Source organism: Mastomys coucha, unplaced genomic scaffold (assembly GCF_008632895.1).
Source record: "Mastomys coucha isolate ucsf_1 unplaced genomic scaffold, UCSF_Mcou_1 pScaffold22, whole genome shotgun sequence".
Lineage (NCBI taxonomy): Eukaryota > Metazoa > Chordata > Mammalia > Rodentia > Muridae > Mastomys > Mastomys coucha.
Window position 1 is genome coordinate 114,939,417 of NW_022196905.1, and position 10,523 is coordinate 114,949,939.

Sequence of the window (10,523 nt, forward strand, 5' to 3'; positions counted from 1 at the left end):
ACCCGAAGGACAGAAGCACGCGTGTACCCGAAGGACAGAAGCATGTGTGTATTCGAAGGACAGAAGCATGTGTGTACCCGAAGGACAGAAGCACGCGTGTACCCGAAGGATAGAAGCACGCGTGTATTCGAAGGACAGAAGCATGTGTGTATCCGAAGGACAGAAGCACGCGTGTATCAGAGCAAGGGCTACAGAGATGGTTCAGTGTTTGAGTGCTTACTGCTCTTCTTTTTTCTCTTTAAGATTATTTATTCACTTAGTATATGAGTGTGCATTCTGCATGTACACCTTTGTGCCAAAAGAGGGCATCAGATTCTATTATAGATGGTTGTAAGCCACCATGCAGTTGCTGGGAATTGAACTCAGGAACTCTGGACCTCTTAATCACTGAGCCATCTCGCCAGCTTGTTGCCCTTCTAGAGGATCTCTATTCGATTCTTTTTTTTTTTTTTCTTATTTATTTACTATATAAATGTACACTGTAGCTGTCTTTAGACACACCAGAAGAGGGCATCAGATCTCATTACAGATGGTTGCGAGTCATCATGTGGTTGCTGAGATTTGAACTCAGGACCTCTGAAAGAGCAATCACTGCTTTTAACCTCTGAGCCATCTCTCCAGCTCCCCCCCCCCACCCATTCAATTCTTAACACCCACATTAGGTTGTCCAGAAGTGCCAGTAACCCCAGCTCCAGGAGACAGCCTCTTCCGGCTTGTGTAGACATCTGGACATACAAGGAACAAACAAACATGTGCAAATAAATTTTAAAATGTTAGGAGCCGGGCGGTGGTGGCGCCGGCCTTTAATCCCATCACTTGGGAGGCAGAGGCTGGCAGATTTCTGAGTTCGAGGCCAGCCTGGTCTACAGAATGAAGTACCTTGGTGAAGTACGATAAGGAAGTATTTACCTAAGCCTTAGACGACAAATCAACTCAAGTCTCAGTGACTGGAAGTGGAGACAGCAGCAGGCTAGAAGTTCAAGGTCTTTAGTGCTGGGTTATCCTGACTATGTAGTGAGTTTGAAGTCAGCCTGGTCTACAAACAAAACCAGGTTGATTTGATGACATTTGAACTACATGCACTTAAATAACATGTAAAAGAATTCTAAGGCCAGGGGTGGTGGTGGTAGTTGTGGTGGTGACAAACGCCTTTAATCCCAGCACTTGGGAGGTAAAGGCTGGCGGATGTCTGAGTTCGAGGCCAACCTGGTCTACAGAGTGAGTTCCAGAACAGCCAGGGCTACACAGAAAAACCCTGTCTCGAAAAAACAAAAACAAAAACAAACAAACAAAAAATGTATTTGACAAAGCCAGGCAAGGCAACTCACAACTTTTTAAAGGTGGTTGAGTCAGGATTATTGATGTGAATATCAGGCCATCCTTGGCTACATAGTGAGACAGTCTCCAGAATTCCATCAACAAGGCTCAGTGCTTGCAGAGCAAATGAGCAGATGAAAGGACTTGTGCTTGACCCCTCCAGCTCGTGTAGAAATAAAACCATGTATAGAGACACAGGCTTCTGATCCCCAGGGCCAGGAGGTGAAGACAAGCAGATCTCTGGGGATGTCTGGCCAGGAAGCCCATGGTCAAGCTGGCCAGCACCATGTCCCAGTGAGAGACCCTGTCTCAAAATACAGTAAAGATGGTGCTGTAAGATTAAGTTTTCAAATTGTACTGTGGGAACTTAGACATTGGTTGAACTCAGTGGGAGACCAGCTCCCAGAACCCAGAAACAAGGAGACCAGGACACCCTGGCAGACAGAAGGTAACAAATGACTGCCAGGTGGCTAACCTGCCCCTGAACCCTAGCGAGAGCCAGCACCAATCAGAGACCACCCCGTACCTTCCCCTTACCCCAGTCTTCCCTTTTGCCCCAGCAACTGCACAGGAATAAAAAGCTGCCTAAGACCTTGCTGGGGCCAGACTCCTCTACCCCTGCAAGGGATATGAATCTCGCCCCAGCTAGCTGGAATAAAAAGCCTCTTGCAGATTGCATCAAGTCCCTGTCTTGGTGGTGTGTGGGGTCGTTGCTTCCAGGATTTGAGTGTGGGGTCCCTCTGGGAATCTCACAGTGCCTGGAGGATAAAGTCAGGAACGCACATGTATGTGCACCCATGCAAACATGCTCTGCAATACACCTAAATTCCTAATACAACTCTGAAATAATACACATCTGACCAAAAAAAAAAAAAAAATCACATTTGGTCTGTTTTTTCTTTTCTTTCTTTCTTTTTTTTTTTTTTAGGTCAAATAATTTATTAGCACATAGAACACTCCAGAAAAATACTGCTTTGTGGTCTGTTGGGAAGAGGCAAAGGCAGCGCTTGGTCAGCATCTTCAGTGTGCACTTCTAAGTCCCAGCCCAGGTGTGTAGCCCTCCTTTCCTAGCTGTAGAATACGGCTATGGATCAGGTGGGTGGGGCAGCCCTGCCATTCACTTCAACACTGAAGCTCAGGTCATTTCCTGGTTTTTCACTTTAATGAAACTCAAGCAGGTGGGGAGCTCTCAGCTGTCTAAATGTACCCTTTCCCCACAGGGGCAGTGCCTAGGGAACCTTTGGGCCCCACTTCCCTGGTCGGCAGTGGAGGAAGGGCAGGCCAGGCATGAGGCACAAAATCTTTATTGGGTTCACACCAGGAGTCCATTGGTCTTGAGGACCTCTGTGAACTTGCAGATTTTCTTCTCCACATTCTTTTCTTCCTGTTACCATAGCCTCAGGAGCTGCTTCTTCTTCGGATAGTGGATCTTAGCCTTTTCCTTCCGTTTCTCCTCCAGAGTGGCTTCCACCCGACCTCATGAGCCAGACGCCCCAGGTAAGCAAACTTTCTGGTAGGCTTCAGTCGAACAACCTTGAGGGCAGCAGGAACCACCATCTGCTTTTTCTTGTCATAGGGTGGAGGGATCCCATCCAACACCTTGAGGCCTTCCAGGGCAGCCTGGCCTCTCTTGGTATTGTGGGGCAGCATGCCTCGCACAGTGCGCCAAAAAATGCGGCTAGGGGCACGGAAGTAGTAGGGCCCTCGAGAGGGGTTGGAATTCACCTGCTTTCGGAGAAAGGCCAGATACTTTAACTTGTTTCTGTAGAAATTTCCAGAAATGTTGATGCCCTCACAGCGTACAACCACCACCTTCCGGCCCAGCAGTACCTGCTTGGCCACAATGGCCGCCAGGCGGCCCAGGAGATGGCCTCGGCCATCCAGTACCAGAACCTGCCCCTCCGCCATCTTCAGCAGCCGCCTGGGAAAGTGGTCTGTTTTCTTAAACGAGAAAAAATAAGACGCGTTCTTTCTAATACTGGATTTTAGAAAATGGCTGAGGCCATTTTGCGCTCGTTTGCCACCTGCTGGACACAATTAGAATTGCAAGAAACCTCAGCTCCAGATTAAGCCAAGAAGGGGATGTAGACAGAGCTTCTCCATTTTGATGAAGAAAATTCACTCCTTAAATTTTTGCAGGTCAAGACTATAACCAGTTTATCTAAACTTTTTTTTTTGAAAAGATTTATTTGTATTATTTTGGGGGCTGGAGAGATGTTTCAGCAGTGAACACTGACTGCCCTTGCAGAGGACCCAAGTTCAATTCCCAGCTTGCTTCACTATGTGTCAGATCTGGCTCCAGGGGATCTGACGCCCTCTTCTGGCCTGTTTATTCTCTGAAGAGTAGAAGGTTAGGAGGATGTACCTGGACTTCAAGACCAAAGGAAAAAAACTAGAGCTGGGCAGTGGTGGCACTTGGGAGGCCGAGGCAGGCAGATTTCTGAGTTGGAGGCCAGCCTGGTCTACAGAGTGAGTTCCAGGACAGTCAGGGCTACACAGAGAAACCGTGTCTCAAAAAACAAAAACAAAAACAAAAAACCCAAACAAACTCAAAGTGTTTTTTGGGCAAGACACCCAGAGCCAACACATCCAAGTCCTGCATTGATGTCACTTCCTGTACCCCCAGTTTGTGGTGCACAGTGTGGTGCAACCGTGGCTCTCCCTGCCCATTAGGAAGAGGACCTCTCTCAAGAGCAACTCCTTTAGCCTATCTGGAAATGTTGAAGGCACCATTTAACTAGCATGTGCTGTTACCATAGAAGCATCTACAGGTGTTCCATAGGAGCATCTACAGGTGTTCCATAGGGGTATCTACAGGTGTTCCATAGGAGCATCTATAGGTGTTCCATAGGGGTATCTACAGGTGTTCCATAGGGGCATCTACAGGGGTTCCATAGGAGCATCTACAGGTATTCCATAGGAGCATCTACAGGTATTCCATAGGAGCATCTACAGGTGTTCCATAGGAGCATCTACAGGTGTTCCATAGGGGTATCTACAGGTGTTCCATAGGGGCATCTACAGGTGTTCCATAGGAGCATCTACAGGTGTTCCATAGGGGCATCTACAGATGTTCCATAGGAGCATCTACAGGTGTTCCATAGGGGCATCTACAGGTGTTCCATAGGAGCATCTACAGGTGTTCCATAGGAGCATCTACAGGTGTTCCATAGGGGCATCTACAGGTGTTCCATAGGGGCATCTACGGGTGTTCCATAGGGGCATCTACAGGTGTTCCATGGGGGCATCTACGGGTGTTCCATAGGAGCATCTACAGGTGTTCCATAGGAGCATCTACAGGTATTCCATAGGAGCATCTACAGGTGTTCCATAGGGGCATCTACAGGTGTTCCATAGGGGCATCTACAGGTGTTCCATAGGGGCATCTACAGGTGTTCCAGGCTCTCAACAGCAGAACAGAGCTGGGCTTACCTTCCTAGGGAGTCACTTTGTGCCCTGAAATGACTCAGGCCTTTCTCTGAAAGGGTGTGGAAGCTGTCTCTGCAGAGCAGGTAAGGACAGGCCCACAGTTGGCTCCCGGCTTCACTCTTGGGCTCTGAGGACAAAGGATAAGAATGGGAAAGACAGAAGGTATAATTCACTCAGCTTAAACAGAATACTAGGAAGTGTATCCCACCAAGGGCTGACCTAACATTCTAGAGACTTCTCTTAGGAGGTCCATAGCACCCCTAGCCTTGCCAAGTCCGGAGCTAGCTGCCAAGCCAGTCTATGTTCCCGTGGAGCACTGACAACAGAGGTAACAGTTAAGACAAAGGAGAGAGGCCATAGGCCTGGCCAGGAGCCAGCTCAGCTCCACCCTCCCTCTCCCCACACCCACAACTAGGTGTTTTTTCACTCTGCAAATTCTTTTCATTATTTTTTTCGAGACAGGGCTTCTCTGTGTAGCCCTGGCTGTCACAGAACTCATTCCATAAATCAGGCTGGCCTCAAATTCCAAGACCCACCTGTTCCCCCAGTACTGGGATCAAGGCAGACCCCACCACCTGGCTGTCCACTTTGCAAAGGTTCTTCACCCATTCCCTTCCCTTGAGTCAGACTGAATCCTTGCCTCCTCGCTCCTCTCCCTTGTCTGAGCCCAACCTTATCCAGCTCATTCCTGGTCACATCTTCCCAGAGTGGTCTCTGGTCACTTTATCTAATTCCTGCCTTCCTACTTAGCTGTTAAGGCAATTTTGCTTTGTTTGTTTGTTTGGAACCAGGACCTCATGTTGCCCAAACTGGCCTCAAATGGGTTATGTACATAAATCTGGGGTTAAATTTTTAAAAAAGAATATGCATCTGTAGTTACATGATTATCTGCACTGTGTGTGCAGTGCCCATAGAGACCATCAGAGGGCATCAGATCACTCAAACTAGTTACAGGTACTTGAAAGCTAACTTGTATGTAGAGGAAGGGATTGATTCCCTAATTGGTTTTTGTTTGTGTCAATAAAGGAGGTGGAAGCTAATTGCTGGGTGAAGGGGAAAGGGTGGGACTTCTGGGTCCCAGGAGGAAGAGAAAGGGACTAGAGAGAGGAGTCAGAGCAGGCAGTGGAGTGGAGGAAGCTGCCGATGGGTAGGTCTGGGGGGGGGGGACACCTATCATTTGTAGGCTCCACCATGGGCGGGCGGAGGCAAAGGAGGGTGGGGCAGGATAGTTTTGGCCCAGCCACTGAGTTATCTGGCTAGTTTTAAAATATTAAGGCTGCAGTGTCTAAGGTGGGCAGGAGAAAGGGCACAGCTGGGGCAGTCGTTGGAGGCTTGTTGGAGCAAGCCATGGCGGTTGTAGGAGCTCGGGCAGAGCTCTGGAGAAAGAGCTAGCGTGATTTTAAAATTACATGCAACACACGTAGGTGCTGGGACTTGAACCCAGGACCTCTATAAGAGCAGCCTGTGCTTTTAGCTACTCTTAGACAGGATCTCTCTAGTCTTTGTCAACTATTGGTCTTCCTTCCTCTATCTGCTAAGTAATGTGCTCACAGTCTTGTGCCTCCAAGCTTGGCTTTGCTAGTGAGATTTTGAAAGGATGGAAATGTGAGATTCCCCTTAAGGTTGTACTGTGCTGGCTTAGCAATGGCAAACAAGGATGCCCAGTTGAATCTGAATTTCAGGCACACAATAAATAAAATTACACATGCACTAATTATATTTTGCTTAAAAGTCATATTTTGGGGCTGGTGAGATGGCTCAGCGGGTAAGAGCACTGACTGCTCTTCCGAAGGTCCTGAGTTCGGATCCCAGCAACCACATGGTGGCTCACAACCACCCATAATGAGATCGGACGCCCTCTTCTGGTGCATCTGAAGACAGAGCGAGCGAGACCGGAGCGGAGCCAGCAGAGGTCCTGAGATCAACAGCAGCCACACACATGATCTGTACACAGTCATCTGTACAGCTACAGTGTACTCATACACATAAAAAAAAATGAAATAAACTAAATCTTTAAAAAAAGTCATATTTTGGTAATAATTTTTTTGAGTCTGTATCTGTATATCCCTGCTGACCTGGAACTCATAAAGATCCTTCTGCCTCTGCCTCTGCCTCCGGAGTGTTAGGATTAAAAGTGTATCTGTGTATCCCTGTTGACCTGGAACTCAGAGATCCTTCTGCCTCTGCCTCTGGAGTGTTAGGATTAGTGTGGCCATCACACCTGGTAGGGATAGTGGGGTTTGTTGGTTTGTTTGTTTATTTGTTTGTGTTTATTTCAGACGAGGTTTCATGTAGCCTAGATTGGCCTGCTTCTCATTATGTAGCCCAGGCTGGCCTTGAACTGTCCATCTTCAAAGGATGGGATTTTAGCCAAACCTCACTGTGCTTAGCTCATAGAACTTTATTTTTTGGTTATTTACTAGTTTAGACACATTTCAACAATCTAGATCAGGACTCAGCAAAATGTATTTTTTTAAAAGGTTTATTTATTTAATGTATATGAGTACACCATTGCTCTCTTCAGACACACCAGAAGGGGGCATCGGATCCCATTACAGATGGCTGTGAGCCACCATGTGGTTGCTGGGAATTGAACTCAGGACCTCTGGAAGAGCAGTTGGTGCTCTTAATCACTGAGCCATCTCTCCAGCCCCAGCAAAATGTATTTTAATTAGTGTATATGTGTGCATGCATTGTGTATGTGTACTCAGAAGTTAACTACAGCTGTCATTATTCATTTGCTGTTTGTTGTGGTTTATTTTTATTTTATGAATATGGATGCTGGCTTGTATGTATGTCTGTTACAAGTGGTGGCTATAGAGGACAAAAGGGAACAGACTTGACGCCTCTTCTGGGTTTCTTCTGTGCTTGGGCACACTCCTGTGCATATATGCTTTGTTTTTTTTTTTAAAGATTTATTTATTTTTATTTATATGAATACACTGTAGTTGTCTTCAGACACCCCAGAAGAGGGCATCGGATCCCATTCCAGATGGTTGTGAGCCACCATGTGGTTACTGGAATTGAACTCAGGACCTCTGGAAGAGCAGTCGGTGCTCTTAACTACTGAGCCATCTCTCCAGCCTCTGTGTATATACTCTTGGTCACACACATAAACAGTAAAAGTCTTAAAACAAAAAAATAAATAAAAGGTGAGAAATTCTCAGGGCAGGAGATGCCTGAGCAGCAAGGAGAACTTGCTCTTCTTGCAGAGGACTTAAGTTTGTTAGCCACATACATATAATTTAAAGTTTAAAAAAATATTTTTTTGAGACAGGGTCTTTCTGTTGGCCCAGCTTCCTTGAAGGCTGAGGGGAGAGAATCACCTGGAACACAGAGGAAGCTCAAGGCCATTGTGAACAACTTGTGTGACCCTGTCTAAAAATCAAAAGTAAAAAGAGTGTTGGGAGTGTCATTCAGCAGTAGAATATTCTCCCAATATGCATGAGGACCCAGGCCCAGTGTCCTGATCCACAAAAACAAACCAACAATAAGACCCCCACCAAACTAGTGTGGTGGCACTCTATGGCTCTATGAATTGAGGAAGTTGAGGCAGGAGGATCAGGACTTTGAGGCCAGCCTAGGCTATGTGAGACCCTGTCTCAAAAATCCAACATAAAAGCCGGGCGTGGTGGCGCATGCCTTTAATCCCAGCACTTGGGAGGTAGAGGCAGGTGGATTTCGGAGTTTGAGGCCAGCCTGGTCTACAGAGGGAGTTCTAGGACAGCCAGCGCTACACAGAGAAACCCTGTCTCGAAAAAGCCAAAACAAACAAAAAGAAAAAACAAACAAAAAAACCATTTATGCGTATGAGCATGTGACAATGCAGTCCACAGCACACTACCACACCGTTCGTTCACTCCTTGTAAACAGAAACACAAAACCGCAGGTGTGTGGGGTTTTTCAAATTCACTTTTTTTTTTCTCCTCGAGACAGGGTTTCTTTGTATAGCCCTGGCTGTCCTGGAACTCACTCTGTAGACCAGGCTGGCCTCGAACTCAGAAATCCGCCTGCCTCTGCCTCCCAAGTGCTGGGATTAATGGCGTGCGCCACCACTGCGAACCTTTCTATTTTCATTTCTATTTATTTATTTATAGGGACAGGGTCTCTACATAGCCTTGGCTGTCCAGGAACTCATTATGTAGATCAGACTAACCTCGAACTCTCTGCCTGCCTCCGTCCCCGAGTGCTGGGATTAGCTCCTTGTCACTCTCGCCGCCTATTTAGCACTCACAACCTCGTGCTGTGCGAGTAAATTTGTACAAGAAAGGTAATGATAACGTCTAGTCTAGCGCCGTGTGGATATTAAAAACAATCTACTTAAACAGCGTGCACTAGTGCCCAGACAGGCACAGAACTGAGTTCGGGATGGGTGGAGGAGGGCTCATAAGCTTTTTCTACAGTTTCACTGCTGGGCAACCAGTTTCCTAGGGCTCACACTCAACAAGTTCCTGGTTGCTCCACAATCAAGGCCCAAACCAACTGGTTCTTCTAGATATAAAGTCAGTGGGATTAAACCTCACTCTCGCTTTCCACGCCTCTCCTTACAGGGAAAAAGCTTTCAACAGCAACAACTGCCCCAGGGGTCCGGATGATTGTGCAGGCAAAATCAAACCAAGCGCCAATTAAAGGGGCGAGCCTCCCTTTTACGCAGGCGCATTCCGTCGTAACTCCCCTTTACTATCGCGATACAACGGCGAGATCGACGCTGGCCCTTTAACGGCCCCTTCCCGAGGGCCTGCTCTGCGCGTGCGCACTGCGGTTCTGCGCTTGTCATCATGGCGACGCGGGGCCATGTGCAGGACCCTAACGACCGGCGCCTCCGGCCCATTTACGGTGAGTACCCGGAGCCGGCCTGTTAGCCACCGCGGCAAGCCAAGGCCTGCCCTGGCCCGGGAGACGGCCTAAGAGGGCCGCTGGGGGCGCGCGCGGTGCGGGGCGGCGAGGGGGCGGACCGCGCGGGGCGCTAGGCCGCAGCCTCGGCCTTGCTTACGCGCCGGCCCGGCGTTGCTGGTCCCTGAGACTACAACGGTGGGTGCGCGCAGCTGTCACGCTGCGCGGATCGCGCCACTGCTTGGAGACCAGCGCTACCGCCAGGTTGCTTTATTCCAGCCGCTCCGGAGGAGCCCCGCGGTCTTTCTTGCAGGTGACAGCCGGCTCGGGCGTGACGGTGGGAGCACTCTCCTGAGGGGAGATACCCCAGTGATGGTGGTTCTGGTTACCAGTATGGGGATCCGGGGGTTGTCTTACAGGGTGTAGTCTAGTGCACGTGGAGAAACTAAGGCCCAGAGAAGGCAAGGGGCTGATGCAAGGTCACTCAGATCGAGTCCCCTCCTGATGCTGCTCAGAGCAGGAACAGCTGCTCTGGGCACACGTGGGAGGCGGGGGGAGGGGGTCGCGGGCTCAGAATAGCGGGGAAGAGCTGGCACTAGCTGGTGTGGTCGGAGCGGCCGGCTAGGCTGTGTTTTTCCTTTCAGCACGGTGTCTGAGGTTTTTCTCTGCAGCTTGCCTCCCTCGTGCTTAGGCTTAGTGGCTCCCTCTCCACGGCTCGCATCCCAAACCCACAGGCTTTAAGATGTATCTTATTGTCATCTTCCCACCGTGGTAGAATAAAGGAATCACAGAAACACTTTGCAATAACTGAGATGTTCTGTTACTGGAAGTGGTACCGTTTTTTGCGATGCCTTTCCTCGCTGATGGTTGTATGGTCTTGTCTCAGGTAACAGTGAGGAAGGAAGCTTTACCAAGTCAGGTAGCTTTTTTTTTTTTTTTTTTTT

General features: G+C 48.5%; 1 protein-coding gene and 1 pseudogene across 3 annotated transcripts in view; one reads left to right on the forward strand and one right to left on the reverse strand.

The window, feature by feature from the left end:
- Positions 1 to 2,603: 2,603 nt before the first annotated feature.
- On the reverse strand, positions 2,604 to 3,244 carry LOC116070894 (annotated as a pseudogene). Its single transcript, XR_004110618.1, has one exon. The product of XR_004110618.1 is annotated as a 60S ribosomal protein L13a pseudogene (transcript).
- Positions 3,245 to 9,474: 6,230 nt separating this feature from the next.
- Positions 9,475 to 10,523, forward strand: part of Naa25 (N(alpha)-acetyltransferase 25, NatB auxiliary subunit) — a 48,875-nt gene continuing 47,826 nt past the window's right edge. The window contains exon 1 of one of the 2 annotated variants that reach the window (XM_031337708.1): positions 9,475 to 9,582. In XM_031337708.1, the coding sequence (XP_031193568.1) occupies positions 9,525 to 9,582 (58 nt within the window). In that variant the 5' untranslated portion in view covers positions 9,475 to 9,524. The remainder of the gene's footprint in view (positions 9,583 to 10,523) is intronic. The other variant, XM_031337709.1, reaches the window with a different exon arrangement.